Raw genomic sequence first — 16,327 nt, 5'->3', positions numbered from 1 at the left:
TAGTTTTTTAAGGAACCTCCATACTGTTCTCCATAGTGGCTGTATCAATTTACATTCCCACCAACAGTGCAGGAGGGTTCCCTTTTCTCCACACCCTCTCCAGCATTTATTGTTTGCAGATTTTTTGATGATGGCCATTCTGACTGGTGTGAGGTGATACCTCATTGTAGTTTTGATTTGCATTTTTCTAATGATTAGTGATGTTGAGCATCCTTTCATGTGTTTGTTGGCAATCTGTATATCTTTGAAGAAATGTCTTTTTAGGTCTTCTGCCCATTTTTTATCCAAGAATCTTAAGCAACTGAAACTGAACTTGATCGGCACACACAGGTTTTTCTATGGAATACTGTGTGTGTGCATGCGTGTGCGTGTGTGTCCTGCATCCTGGACAACATTCCTTACTTAAAGTGAGCAAGTTTCAGAATTCCCTGGCAGTTTAGTAGTTAGGACTCCACGCTCTCAGTGCTGAGGGCCCAGCTTCAATCCCTGGTCGGGGCACTAAAATCCCACAAGCCAAGAGGTATGGCCGAAAAAAGAAAAAGAAAGATCAAGTTCCACATATTCTGAAAGTTTCAACATGAAAAAAGGCACACAGATTTCCCTTTTCCACCATTAACACCCACCAATCTGGCAAAAAGTCAAGTCTGACCATTCTCTTTCACACTGCTGGTAGGCAATCTAGCATTACCCAGCAAAGTTGAAAATTTGCATTCTCTATCGCACTCTAGCAATTCCACAGCTAGACCTATACAGTTCTCCCTTGGTATCCGTGGAGGATTGGGTCCAGGACCCCCCATGGATACCAAAACCTGCAGATGCTCAAGTCCCTTATATAAAATGGTATAATATTTGCATATAACCTATGCACAGCACATCCTCCATCGTATATGTATACATTAAATCATCTCTAGATTACTTATAATACCTAATATAATGTAATTGTTATGAGAATAGTTGTAAAACACAGTGTAAATTCTAAGTAAATAGTTGCTGGAGCCAGGCAAGTACAAGTTTTGCTTTGGGGGATTTTCTTTTCCTGAATATTTTTGATCCATGGTTGGCTGAATCTGTGAATGCAAAACCCACAGATATGGTGGGCTCACTGTATGGACTCTGAAGCAGTTAGTTTTTTAATCAATAGATCACTAGCACTTGAGCACCTGTTAGAAATACAAATTCTTGGGACCCACCTCAGACCTCCTGGATCTGACACAATACACCCAGCAATCTATGTTTAAATAGCCCTCCAGGTGATTCTAATGCATGGTCAAGTTTGAGAAACTGCTGCAGAGAAACTTTAGTATATTTGTACAAGGAGATACATACAAGAATATTAATAGCAGCACTGTTTGTAATAACAAAAAATGTTCATCATTACCAGAATGGATAAACTGTGGTGTATTCACACAATGGAATGCTTATATGTTCTATAATATAAATGGTCTTAAGAATATAATGTTGAGTGAGGGAAAAGCATATTGTGGGAAAATGACCATTATTTCAGTTATACAAAGTCAAAAGCAAACTATTAAAAAGACATAATTGTTGAGGCTGGAGGAAAGCAAGTTGTTACATCTAGTGATAGTGTTTCAGCAAATGACGGTAAATTCTTTAAAGTAGAGGAGTGATTTTAAAAAAGAAAAAACTTTGGGGCAATGGTAGATGAAACTAAAATGATGCATTTTAATTCCATTGACGATCCCTCAAAGGTCAGTTTCCCTGAAGACAGATGCCTGTTTATGTGATGGTGTAAGAGTTGAGACAACTGAAAACACCCAGGAGTTAATTTTATGTCACAAAAGACCAGAGTAGAAATTGTGATCTATAGACACAGATGTTCACACTCTAAGGTTTTTCTAAAGCCTACACATCAATTACATGTCAAGAGAAAGAAATGACATCATTAATGAGTCATCTGTTCGTGAGCTATGTGAAAGGAAGATCAAAATGGAGTCAGTATTGCTAAGAGAACTCTCCAAATGGAGCCGGGTGGTCATTAAGGAAGTGTAACTCAGGCATGGCTCAGCCGAGATGGAGTCTGACATTTTGACCTGATGAAGTTATCCAGAACACCAGCCAGAAACTCAAGACACTTATTGAACCTTTACCCTAAAATAACTCATGACAGTCTATCCACTTACTGGACCCCTACTCTAAAACAACTTGTGATTCCTTAAGGACAAATATTTTCCGACTTAGGTCAATCACAGTTCTCACTAGGCAACTTTTAACAACCTCATCGCCTCTTGTCTTTATAAGCCCGAGTCTATTTCTTCCTTGGAACACTCTTTCAAGATTACACGAATCTGTCTCCTGATTTGCAATTCTTTATTTAAAAATTAATTAATTAATTATAATTGGCTGCATTGGGTCTTCATTGCTGCGCGTGGGCTTTCTCTAGTTGCAGTGAGCGGGGGCTACTCTTCCTCATGGTGTGTGGGCTTCCCATTGCAGTGGCTTCTCTTGCTGTGGAGCACAGGCTCTAGGCACAGGCTTCAGTAGTTGTGGCAGGTGGGCTCAGTAGCTGTGGATCACGGGCTATAGAGCTCAGGCTCAGTAGTTGTGGCGCACAGGCTTAGTTGCTCCGTGGCATGTGGGATCTTCCCAGACCAGAGCTCGAACCCGTGTCCCCTGCATTGGCAGGCGGATTCTTAACCACTGAGCCACCAGCGAAGTCCCTGACTTGCAATTCTTAAGACCCCAAATAAACTCTTTTCTTATTTGCAGCCTCCTGCTTTATCTTTTGTTTGACAGCTATATCTGCCCTTTCTTCTATGCATTACCACATACATTGAAGCCAGCCAATTATCCTCCTGTGATCAAGTCCTAGAGTTCAGCTACTTGGAAAATGCTCTTACTTATGGACTTTTCAGTTCATTCTCATCCAAAAGAGCATTACTCTGTTTCAGACAAACATTCTCAAGATATCATTAGCCCTCAACTTTCTTTCGAATTCTAGGTGGAGATTTCTGTTTGCAAGGCTCTTTCCTGCTAAAAATTATCTCTGATGGATTGACCCTGTCTCCAAAGTAAAGTCCAAGCATCTCAGGTTAGCATCGAAGGCCCTCTACAACCTAGACCGAAATTACTATCCTTTACTAATCCTGAAACATATCCTACATGGAAGAAAACCAGAACTCTTACTTATACTCTGTCTATGACTCTGTTTTCACTTTTTGTTTTTTAACCGATTACCCCTTTTGCCTGAATGCTCTACCCCTCACCACCAGCCTACCCATTTCACTCCATCCAAATCTTACTTTTATTTAACATCTAGCTCAGTGCCATCTCCTTGGTGAATTCATCCTGATACCTACTCTTTTTTTTTTTTTAAACACTCCACACACATTTACTGAGCACCTAGGGAGTCTGGCCTGAAGATGATTCCTATGAGCTCTGGCCAGAGACACACACTCCTGAGCTGGAATCCTAGCTCCACGGTACGGCTTTAGGCAAGCTATTCCAACCCCTCTGAGCTTCTGTTTCCTTTATTTCTAAAATGCAAATAATGCCCCTGGATTGCTGCGCAGGGGAGAACAGTGCTTTGCAAACCACAGTTTTTCAATAAATGACAACTACTATGTGCTATGGTCTCCCGATTCAAAGATGAGCATAAGCCAGGACCTTTAATTTAGTGAGTTTGTACTAACAGGCGGGAAAGTGAAGCAAAGCAGCAAGCAATTACCACATTCATCCAAGCTTCCTGGGCACTTGAATATGTTTTAAAATGCACTCTTGTTCACTCTTGTAGATTATTTCTTCCTCTGACATTGTATTACTCGCAAATTTACTTTCTTCCTCCCCTCTTTTATTAATCCATACAAAGATTTATTAGCACCCACTATGGGCCAGGCAATAGGGCTATCACGGTGAACAAAATACAGTCCCATGGAACTTCCTTTCCAGAAAAGAAGCGCGTCGTATCAGTTTACTGTTTTATTAACACAGTATCTAAAAAGGAACTCTCAGACATTTATTAAAACATTGTATATTCCTACTTGACTGCTTATTTATTCAGCTAGCACTACTTTCTGGCTAGCTTCTATAGTCATAAGCCTTTACTATTACAATGTGCTGTTTAGATTACTGGGATTTATTGTTTGTTTCCTCTGCAACTGGTTAGAGGTCCAACAGAAACTGAGCCCTGGATATCTAAACTATTCTGTCACATACATGTAGCTAGAGCTACACACATACTATTTTGATACTTCTCCCTAATAAATGGAATTAACTGCAGCTAGAAATGAAGATTTGTTAATATTATCTCTAGGGTACTATCTTTTAATTACTAAACCTTTCTCATGTCATGTTCCTAAATATATAAAATTCTAAAAGTCCTTCAGTGAGTCTAACCCTAAAATATGCTTTGTTCTTTTTTTTTTTTTTTTTGCCACACTGTGCGGCATGCTGGATCTCAGTTCCCCAACAAGGGATCGAACCCATGTGCCCTGCAGTGGAAGCGCGGAGTGCTAACTACTGGACCACCAGGGAATTCCCATTGCTTTGTTCTAATATTTTTAAAAGTAGAAAAAACAAAAACACTTTTCTAAGTTAACCATGAGAATATCAAAATTATATCCTTTCATAATCTAAATTAATAAAAAGAGCTCCCATAATTTTAATGTTTTGGAACATTAATCAGAAAGCTGAAGAGTTCTAACAAGTATTTTACATCTGTTTGTGAAATTATATTTCAATACTTTGCTAATGGACTTCCTTTTCTAATGATCTTTTACACATTCTCTTGGTAGAGAATGTTTCAATCCAACCTACTTCTAAGCAAACTGTTTCAGTGTTATCTTTAAGATGCTACATTTACTATTTGGTTCTTTAATCCTTCCTGAACATAGCCCAAACACTCTAGCATACAGATTCATAAATATCTTCATTTTCACCCTTGTCCCTCTCTCCCTCATTCCTGATATCTACTTTTCTGTCCTTGCAAAGACAACGGCCTAATACAGCTATAGAGCCTAATACTGGATCCAGCCAGCATGGAAGCTGCTGTCATCTGGCTTTCCCTGACAACTTCAGAGCATCTCTATAACCAGGCCAGACAGCTCCAAGGCCTGCTGCTGGATGGTGGCAACAACAGACAGAGGAGGACTTCCCAAAGCCAAGGCTCAGCCTCAGCTGCCCAGAGATAGGATGTGATTACCAAAGGGCTTCTGGATGCTTTTTCCGAGGAAGAGAAAGGTCTGGGACTTCAAGGTTCTGCGAAGTGACAGACTCTCCTCCATCCCTCTTGGTTGCAGAAACTCACCAGATGCTGGAGAGATCTCCAATGACCTAGCCCAATTCAGGACCCAGAACTAAACCAGTGTTTTTGAAAATACCTTTCCTGCAATAAGGATTTAACTTTACATTTTTGCTTTAAAAAATGTAACAGGACTCTGTGACTTAGTTTATTGTAATGTAGATGTACATATATTACTAACCAAGTAACATTCTCCCAGATAAAAATAAGACATTTTGAAAACCATCTCATGACACAGCCATAAGAAAGGCATAGTACTGTCCCTTAATACCAACCAGATCAAAAAGAAAACGTCCTGAAAGCAATCTGAATATAAACAAATATAATGATACAAAATATCATTTCAGATTTATGAAAATGCTCCTGAAGGATGTTCATGAGCTGAACAGACTGCCAAGGAAACGATGTTACATTTACAGTCCCCCTAGCAGATGGTGAAGAATGATGAAATTCTCTCCCCCAGTTAGCCCATCAGTGTGGAGAGTCAGTGTTGGAAAGCCCCTTAGAAGTTGCTGATCTAGGCCCCTGTGCAATGAAAAAGCATATCCCACAGGGTCCACTTCAAATACTTCCAGTTTAGGAGCTTATTTCATCAAAACAGTCACTGTGGGAAAGTTCCCTCTAAAAGCGAATCCAAATCTGGCCTTTCAACTCGGTGATTCTCAAGTGGGGGGATTTTGCCCCCAGAGGTCACTTGTCAATGTCTGTAGACATTTTTGGTTGCCACACTGGGGGTGGGCTGCTTCTGGCATCTGGTGGATAGAAGCCAGGGACGCTGATGAACACCCTACAGTACACAAGACAACCCCCCCCGAAAAAAGAACCCCCAAAGTCAACAGTAACGAGGTTGAGAAATCCCGCTCCAGCTCCTGCTTATTAAGCCTAGGAAGGCCCTTTGAAGAAGCAAAAGTCAACTCTTTTTTTCCATATGTGGCACATTAAAAAATACTTGAAACTCTCTCTATAGGTCAATTATTATAACAAAAATGCTGCATAATAAACCAAGCCAAACTCACTGGCCAGAGCTGCCATTGGGAGCATGGGGTCTAAGGCAGTGCTCACAGGAACCTAGGGTGCAATTCCCTAATTCAGTGAGTGTGGGCTCTCAGGATTCTATTACTTTGTATTAATGCTTCACAGACTTCATGAAATTAACTAGGACCCTCTCATGTCTGTCTCTGCCCTGGAGTAGTTTCAGCACCATCAGGTTTACCTTTTCTTTAAATGTTTGCTCCAAAGCATCTCTCAAACATCCATGCCTGATTCCATATATAAAGCAAAAGGTAGCCCATAAGAACTTGGATGGAGATTTCAATGGAAGTGGGAGGGTAAGATTTGCAGTTGGATTAGATGTGAGTAACGAGAAAAACAGAAGAATCAGGAATTACTCCCAAGGTTTTGGGCCTGAGCAACAGGAAGGATGGAAGTGCTTCAACTGAGATGACGGAGACCACAGAGATACCCCGATTTAAAGATGCCATCCGTGCCTTCTGTCCTCCAGAAATGCTGGTAAATCAGCAGTATTGCAAATCACTGTTCCACTGAATGTAAGGAGAAAGTCTCCTGAGAGATGGGAAAGCAGCCTACCATCTGAAACAAGGCACTTCATTCTCAAGATTGAAATATCCACGTAGATCTTTGTAAATGAAAATATTCAAGTAAATGTTTGGTGAAGAATTTTAGAATGAAAAAGATGAGAAAATCCAATAGATCTATCCCTTAAAACAGGGGTGCCCAATCCCCGGGCCACGGACCGGTACTGGTCCACAGCCTGTTAGAAACCCGGCCACATGGCAGGAGGTGAGGGGCGGGCAGGTGAGCTAGCGAAGCTTCATCTGCGGCTCCCCATCGCTCGCATTCCCGCCTGACCCATCCCCCCACTCCACCGGCTCCGGGAAAAAACTGTCTTCCATGAAACTGGTCCCTGGTGCCAAAAAGGTTGGGGACCGCTGCCTTAAAATAAACCTCAAGCTTGATTAATCCCTTCAGAGAACCATGAAGATTTCCAAACTTCTATGCATGTAACGAAAGTGGTTTGGGGAAATTTAGTTAAAACCTGTTCCAGGAACAGTGTTGGAAAACCTCAGAGTATACCAATGAAACATGTTACAATGTGAATGATTCCCCCAGAAATTGTGCAATGCAGCAGCACTGATGTGAACATTGTGATTCTCTTTAGCAGAGCTGAGGGGAGGTAGAAGAGTGAACTGGTACAAGCGGCCCCAGTAGTGACGAGCATCCTTGGTGAGAAGTGCGCATGGAGCAACTCAGTAAATGCCAGGACTCCAGCACAGCCTCCCAGCACAGCCATGGAGCTGCAGAGGATCAAGCTGAGCTTGCTGAGCAAGGCTAGGCTCATCAGTAAAGTTGAAGACAGGATTTTTTTTTCTCCTTTCAAATTATAAATATTGGGTATAGTGGGTAAACATATATTCCTATGGGGCTAAATGAAGGAAGATACTATGCTGAATGGTATTCAAAAAATATTACCTTTTCCCAATGCAAATCATCTTTATAGGGTACTATCCTGCTCATCACACTATGAAAAAAATCTCTGTAAGATTCACTGCACACACACACACACACACACACACACACACACACACACACAAAAGAAACCACCAAAAATTAAAGGCAGCAGTGGATGAAAAAAATAAGGACCAATTCACATGTGAAGCTGACACAAGGCCTGAAGAGAGAGACGCACAAGGCACCCCTTTGCCTGAACTGCAAAGGGGTCAGCAGGGGCTCTCCACCCAGCCATGTGATCAAAGAGATGTCACTGTCACAGAAGGTGACCTAGAACACATGTGGAAGAGCCACAGCCTGCGTCATTCTTTCAGTCACTCTGTGAAGCAATTCACTGAGCTGCCTGTTTGCACTCTGCCTAAAGATGGCTACCTGGGCTCTGCACACTTGATAATGTATCATAGGCTACTAGAACCTATAACAGGCCTAGGTTTGGGGAAAAGACATTTCAAAAGTATAATTTTCCATTCTCAGTTATTTGAGAAGCTTGAAGGAAAGACTACTGATGTAATGAAAACATATAATGAAAATATATATTTGGTAACAAAACCAATGACACGTTACAGTATATGGAGCATCCTTGTGTCATAAGCAGTGACAGTTGTGGTAATTTATTATAAGAAATTAAGATTCTAACAAATTCAGAAAAGGATAAGAATTGCAGATTAAGCTCTATTGCAGATCATTTTCTCTGTATCACTAACAATGCTATAGTTTCTCTACCTCTCTGGAATTGGTAGTTATTTGAGACAGTCTTGCATGAAAAGTGCTTTCACTTAAAAGTTTAAACATTTAACCAACTGCCACATTGTATTATAGAAATTATATCAATACTTAAAATACTATGGGAAAAAAATGAATGAATGAAAAAAACTCACTGAGTTACAACAACAAGGATTTATTCTCACGCTCACTGGTCTAGAGGTTGACTGTGCTTTGGCTGATTAAGTGAGGCTGGGGTCAGCGGGACAGCTCTGCTACAGGCTGCTGGTACAGCTGGGTTTGCCTTGTCATTTCAGGTTGGGCCCAGGTCTGCTCTATACTTGTTCATTCTGTGGTCCAGGCTAAGGAGGCATTAACTATGGGGGCATGTTCTCTGGCTCATAATCAGAGCCCAAGAGGGCAGAACCAACCATGCAAGTGCTTTTTATGTCTCTGACTTACATCCACTTACATCCAATTAGTGACTTACGTTCACTATTTGGCCAATTCGTGTCACAGGGCCGAACTCAAAGTCAGGGGTAGGCAAGTACGTTCTAGTCACCATGAGGTCAATGCAAGGGTGTGGATGTATACTTCTATGACAGCAGAATGACAAATTTGGTCAAAAATGAAATCTCCCACATTCCCCTTACTTTTATTTTTCTTCAAGCTCAATATTCCTCTTCCCTTCAATCATATAGCTTCTAGATCTTTCACCATACTAACGATGTTCTTCTATACCAACTTTAGTTCTTCAGTATTCCTATTAAATCACAATGCTCAGAATTGAACACGATACTCTACATGTGATCTGACCCATACTGATTTCTCCTAAAAGGTTCAGTGGCTGAAAAGTTGAAAACCTTACCTAGATAAGAGCACTGCTAAGAAAATAAAATACTGGGTTAGCCAAAAAGTTCATTCAGTTTCAAGTAAAAATAAAAGACACATTTTTCATTTTCACCAAGAACTTCATTGAACAATGTATTCATTAACCAAGCGAACTTTTTGGCCAACCCAATACAAATGAATGGTTTGGGGAAGTTTTAAAAATAAAATATCAGCTATCCTTACTGAGTACTAAAGACATTTTTCTTCTAAAGCACAAGGGAGGCAATTCAGAGTGATAAACCCAGATACCACATAAATTAGAGAAATTATCCTTTCTCTAAATTCTATTCTTCATTTCGAGAACCAAATCCTCTACCCTTGGGCTATTTTACAGCTTATAGAGCACTTAAATATACACTCTCTAATTTTATTTCATTCTCTACCACCTTGAGCTAGGTATTATTTTTGCCTCTGCTGAAAGATGAGGAAATTGAGGGGTTAGATGGAAGTCCAGTATTTCCTGTGACCCGTGAACAATGTCTTTCTAACCTCCAGGACTACAAGGAAGACTGCTTCCCTCCACCTGGAACATTCTTCCCTGACAACCACCTTGCTTTGCCTGCCACCTACCATTCATGCTTTAAATCTCTACTCAGATAGCTCTTCCTCCATAAGCATTGCCTTTCATTTTTTTTCAATAAATATTTATGAGTTCATCTAGAAACAAAGAACTCCACAAGGTGCTGGGGATACTGCAGTGAACAAGACAGACAGTCCTTGCACTTATATGGCTGAGCATCCAGCTGGGGAGAAAGACATAAACAAATAACTACACAGTTGATCAATTAATTATAAATGTGGTAAGTACTACGAAGGAGAAGTACAATACCACCCCAGGGGGTTACAGCTTTTTTCTGCACTCATGGCTCTTCCTCATCATAGTATTTATCACACTTTGTTGTAATCAGCTGTTTGTTTTTATTCCCTGCTATGAGTGGAACATATAAACATTAACTGGGCTGTTAAATAAAAATACTTAAGTATTTGTAGAATGAGTGATTAAATGATCAAATGGACTTGCCCAAAATACTAAATTAATGAGCCAGGGTAAGACCTGAACTTAAGACTCCAATTCCTACACCTTGCCTCTATACAGAATAACCAAGATACGGTAATGATTCTAATAAAAGTTAATGTTAGCCTACTACACAACTACAAACAAAAAGAATTAACTTATAATACATTTAATTTGTAAACTATGCTGATTTGTCACATGAAAACCTATGTACATACAGGTATCATATAGTGTACATCTTGTACTAACATAGACATACTAATTATACCCCATATTCCTGATTATTACTTAGGCATTTATAATGGAGTATGTTAAACTATTTAACTGAAAAATTAAAAAGGAGCTCATGCCTAAATACATGGTAACAGCAGCAGTTACAAATAATATATGCAATAAACACAAATACATGCAAATTTCGGGTTATTATTCTTAAATGCAATAAGTAGTTTCTTAAATGTTTAATTCAAAGGTTATGCTCCAAAGAATGATGTTATAACAAATAAACTCTAGCACATGATAAAGCAACAGCCATTCTTGACTCTATAGGTACACATCCACAGCATGGTCAGCCTGCCGTCCTAACTTAGCTAAAGATATTTAAACACTTTATTTTCTTTGAATTTATAGAAATCACAAATACAATCCCCAAATTGCTAGCACATTTTTTACTTTCTTCCAAAACAATCATTTTAAGCCAATCTTATGAAAACAGCCTAGTTCACAAAAGGGAATTAGCGCCATCTAGTGACAGAATCTGGTAGAAAAATAAGTTCCATTAGGAGACTGCTACTTGAGAACCAAAAAAAAAAAAAATGCTTATGTAGCAGTTTAATAGACTGATTTAAGAAAAAATAGAAAACTGCAGCAGTAACACCCCCTCCTGGTTATGTTTTATTAACTTATATTGGATGCTAACAGATTTTAGCATTAATATTACAGTTGTACTAAAAATCTAATACTCATTATTATGTTCATTTCTTAAGACTGTCAGAAATATTCTAATTATGGAATGTTTAAAAGGAAGATAATTTGCTATGTTGGGGGCGCAACTAAATAAGTAGGACCCATTCCATTGACATACTTTCCTGTCCTCTAACTTGTAGCCGGACGTGAAGGGCCCCGAATAACTTGTAGGCTTTGAAAAGCCCTTATACATTTTCGTACAGGGACGAGTCATTTGGGGGGCTGTATACGGGATGGATTCCCATGGAAAATGTTTTGAGGAAAGACTAACCGGGTGGGAGTTAATGGTAGTAATCTAGACAGGAGATACCAAGGTCTGAACTGAAATGATGAACAAGGGTCCGCTGGGTTTGGGGATCACTATAATGTGCAGCATGTCTCTCAATTTTTTACTGCAGCAATTTGTTTTTTTAATTTGGTCATACCTCCTTATATCTTTTCTATTATTATGTTAAACTGCATTGAAACGCTTAATCACTTTTTTGGTCTTATTCCCTCTACAAGATGATAAGCTCCTTGAAGACAGAAATTACTTTAATAAAGATGATAAATTAATAATGATTTAATTAAAAGAATCTGTGCATAGGGTCACTTACTTCAACGATACAACTTGTGAAAACAAAAAAATACAGTGGGGTTTTTAAAAACTATTTTTTAAAAGATTCTTCTTGTGTAATTTAGGAGAGATCTTATATTAATTATGTATATTACCAACTCTCAAATGTGTGACCACTGCATCATGGGGACAATTTTCATCTGGTGGATGAAAAGCGGTTTGAAATGGGTTGGTCCTTTTACCTGCATCTTTGGATAAAGGTCAACTAATCTATTATTTTTTTCCTCTCAATTTCTTTTTTTTAAAGAATACAGTACAATTTATTTTTAAATGTTCAAAAGCAAGAAAACTAAATTTTCTTTTCTTTTCTTTTTTTTTTTTTTTCAGATACACACATGAAGGTAAAACTTTCAGGTTTTACCTTCAAAGTAAAACATCGATACATGTTAAAAACCTAAGTTTCAGACCTGGCTAACCCAGGGACTTAATAACACAAAATCAGGACAACAGTTACCTGTGGGGGAGAAGTGAGGAGGAACAAGGAACTCTTAAGTTCCTGCTGGTGGCCCAGTTCTTAAGGAACAGGGAAGATGGATTGTTACAGTTAAAATTAAATATATGTATGTTTAAATATACGTTTTTAGATATATGACATCACCTCACATTAAATAAGAACTATTTTCTCTCCTCTCAATTTCAAGATTAAACTATACTTCCCATTCCAAAAAGCGGCCAAGATGATAAATGAACTAAAGATTAGGGCTACAGTGAAGAGAAATATAAACTAATAAAAACAAAAAAAGCATATAGCCTATAAAAATTCACTTACAATATATCAGCTATACAGAAACACTGTTAGTATAGTAACAGAAAAATAAATTTTATGCAAGCTTAGTTCCACTCTAAAATTCTACAATACTCTAACTGTAATTTTTATTTTCCTAGGTCCTTTCCATCACAGTGCCTTTAGAAGATATAACATAAATTTCTATTCACTTCATTTCCTAAGCCAGGGAACTCCACTAAGGATGATCATTTAGATCATAAATCTGAACATTCACAGCTACCAGACACATACCTGAATTCAGGAAGAATTGGGGAGGGTCTCCATGAATGCCCACCGTGCCCGGTCCCAAGGAGTCAGACAGGGTATTTACAAAGGAAAATACTCCACTCATGATTCCAAAGCCCAAGCCAGAAACTAAAGAGGAAGGAAAACACTGTTAAACCTACTCATGCTGTGATTTCTCTTCAAATCAAATTCCCAAGGACTAGGGAACACTATTTTGTTGAAGGAAAAAGGGTGCACATGCTGTTAGAGAAGCAGTGGAAAGCTGGCTCAGAAAAGGCAAGCGCCTGGCGAAATGATGAACCGAGAGAGAAGTGGGGAGAAAAGAGGACAGGAAATGGTCAGTGAAATGTAGCAGAGAAATGAAAAAGGAGAGAAAGAGTTCCAGAAAGGCTCCAAAGGGACAGGCGAGACAGGAGGATACGATACTGAAACTCTGACTTTAATTCATGACAACAGAATCTGTAGAATTAAGTTTGATGGAACTGAGCTTGAGGGGTGACTGTATTGTAAAGAGGGATCCCTGGGTCAAGCTGGGTGACTCAATTTAGGGACCCGGATCCAACCTTTAAACCATAATTCTGAAAGAAAAATACAAAGAGGTATTAACTGTATTAATATGAAGAGTCCTCTCAGTACAGAAAAGTCATGGAAACAACCCAGAGAAGGTAACAATAACATCACTTAGAAATTGTTAACTGGAGTGTACACATGTTAAAAAACCTATGTCAAATCTGGTTAATATTTAATGGACACACAGATAAGGGTCACCTGCAATCACTTTCCTTTACTTAAGGGCCCTGGAAAGCTAGAAAAATAAAGTGTACACCAATAGGCCAATGCAGTAGTAAAATACTACTTGAAACCTAAAAAAATTTAAAAGATGATAATGGCTTTTATATCAAGTCTGATCTTTTATCTTTACGACGCTATGCAGTTCTAACTTACCATAAGCCAGCAATCGCATAGAGGGTGCTTTCTCACCTGGGTTTATACTCTTCAAACCCTCACTGGATTTTCTAAAATAAAACCACACAGATAATTTTTTTTAAGTAGTATATCAGAAAAACACAGAAGATATTTTAAAATCCAGATACTTAATGAGGTTTTTGATCACATTATACTCAAATCTAAAATCCATTTAAACGGACACAGCAAGTTTTCAATTAACTAAATAAAGTCAACCAAAATTTCCAATCAACTTTTGCCTTTTATCTGACATTCACAAAGAGGAGGAAAAATAAGAAGAATATAAGTAAACAAGCCATCAGGGATTGAGTTTAATAATACAAAAAAAGCAATACTTATGACTAAGCTTAGGAAGTATTTAATTCAACATCTTATGGCATCTACCACTCTGAATTTTTCCTCTTCCCAAAGTACTGTATCTTCTATTCCACTTCTTTGGTACTTTGTTGTATTTCTGCCTGGGTTACACTTATTCTGTCACTCTCCCTTCTACCTTCCACTCTGCAGAATGTAAGTGGTGCTCACTCTTCAAAGTCTAGTTCATGCAACAATTGCTCAAAGAAGCCACCTTTACCAGTAATTGATAATTATTCATCCCATCTCTCCTTACTCTTAAATCCTACAACACTGACAGTGTGAACTCTCATGGATACCTAATCAAATGGTCTTCTGATTCGAAAACATTATTTGTTGCATAACCCCAGTCAGGTCTCAGGGGAGAAGTAATCAGGGGAGAATAAAATGCCACCCTCAGAAAAGAAGATTAATGAATACCTGAATGAAACATTAGACTACTGCTCAATAAGAAATGATCTTCAGAGTGATCATATCTATGCTTCTGTTGTGGACAATTCGCAAACTGACCATGAGCCCCTGCACCCCACACAAATGCGTGAGGACTGCGGCAGGTCGGCTCCACTCTTGTCACTATTGCTACCCCTTGTTGGCTAGAAAGTCTGCAACAACAATCCTGACGCAAAGGATATTTAAATTATATTTAAAGTATATTTATTAAAGCAATAAAGGAACCAAACATTTTACAACAATTTTTCAACAAGTGCTGAAACATAAATGATTTCAGTTAACTCTAAGAGTAGAAAATTAACCAGAACATGGAAATTATATTCTGGGTATTGTGTTAATTAAATTTTAAGGTATGTATATTCACTACAGTGAGCCTATCTCATGACATAAATATAAATATTGACTACATTAAGGCAACACTGAATTCAACCAAAATAGTAATAAGCATAAAGAAGAAGGTCTTTGGGACTTCCCTGGCGGTCCAGTGGTTAAGACTCCAAGAGGCACAGGTTCGATCCCTGGTTGGGTAACTAAGATCCCACATGCTTCTGGGCACAGGCAAAAAAAAAAAAAAGGCAACCCATGGGGAATTCCCAGGTGGTCCAGTGGTTAGGACTTCGTGCTTTCACTGCCGAAGGCGCGGGTTCAATCCCTGGTGGAGGAACTAAGATCCCACAAGACACACAGCTGTGGCCAAAAAAAAAAAAGGCAACCCATGTTCAGATTGTAGTCCTTTGGAACCTTAGGTTAGTGCCAATAAAGGGTTGCTTTTCAGGTGGAAACCGTGAAGAAACACAATAGTGAAGAACAGCAGATACCCGTTTAGCCACTCCAGGTAAGTGAGGTTTTAGAACCTCAAGTCCTAAGGGGTTATTAAAGTCACATCCTGATCTATGAAAATCTACTGAAATTAATAAATGCAAAACCAACATGAGCCAGTGATGTTGGAGACAGGAAAATCCAGTGCAACCCAAGGCTGAGTTAAGAGAACAGTGCCCTGTCAAGGGTGGGAAGGACCCTGCTCTCTGCACTGCTTTGACCACAGCAGGGTACTGTGCTGGGTTCCAGGCACAGGTAAATCCCAGGCACCAACAAAAAGGCGTGTCCACTGACATAAAAGAACAGAGATGGGAAAAGGTTTGGAAGCCATATCCATGTCTCCTGAGGGCCAGCTGAAGAAATGAGGAATGTTTAGCCTTGAACGAGACAAGATGACAACCATGTGACAGAGACTGCATTTGCCTGTGCAAGGTAGAGGTCAGAAAGAAGATTTTTATTACCTTAATATATTCTACAGTTAAAATTAAAATTTGGAATAGTAGTAACTGCTGCATACCAGAAACATTCAACCACAGCTGAATGTCCATCTGTCAAGGGTACTGTATTCCCATGGAACCTGAAATGTTATGTTTGATTTTTATTTGTTATTCTTTAATATTTCCAGGAACTAACGGAAATTTCTTTTTTTTTTTTTTTTTTTTTTTTTTTTTTGCGGGACGCAGGCCTCTCACTGCTGTGGCCTCTCACGTTGCGGAGCACAGGCTCCGGACGCGCAGCCTCAGCGGCCATGGC

General features: G+C 39.1%; 1 protein-coding gene across 6 annotated transcripts in view; it reads right to left on the bottom strand.

The window, feature by feature from the left end:
• The window catches only part of APH1B (aph-1 homolog B, gamma-secretase subunit), a 213,777-nt gene that overhangs the window by 194,534 nt on the left and 2,916 nt on the right, over window positions 1–16,327 (bottom strand). For all 6 annotated transcript variants that reach the window (XR_008618570.1, XM_028494911.2, XM_028494907.2 and 3 more), the window contains exons 3-4: window positions 13,931–14,001; window positions 12,992–13,114 (exon numbers count right to left, since the gene is read on the bottom strand). Coding sequence is in view for 5 of the 6 variants with exons in the window: in XM_028494911.2 (XP_028350712.1) it covers window positions 12,992–13,114; window positions 13,931–14,001 (194 nt within the window). In the remaining variant the exon portion in view is untranslated. The remainder of the gene's footprint in view (window positions 1–12,991; window positions 13,115–13,930; window positions 14,002–16,327) is intronic.

The sequence above is a fragment of the Physeter macrocephalus genome, chromosome 11 (genome assembly GCF_002837175.3).
Source record: "Physeter macrocephalus isolate SW-GA chromosome 11, ASM283717v5, whole genome shotgun sequence".
In the NCBI taxonomy this organism is placed as follows: domain Eukaryota; kingdom Metazoa; phylum Chordata; class Mammalia; order Artiodactyla; family Physeteridae; genus Physeter; species Physeter macrocephalus.
The sequence above is the reverse complement of the archived record's forward strand: the minus strand, read 5'-3'. Positions and strand labels throughout refer to the sequence as shown.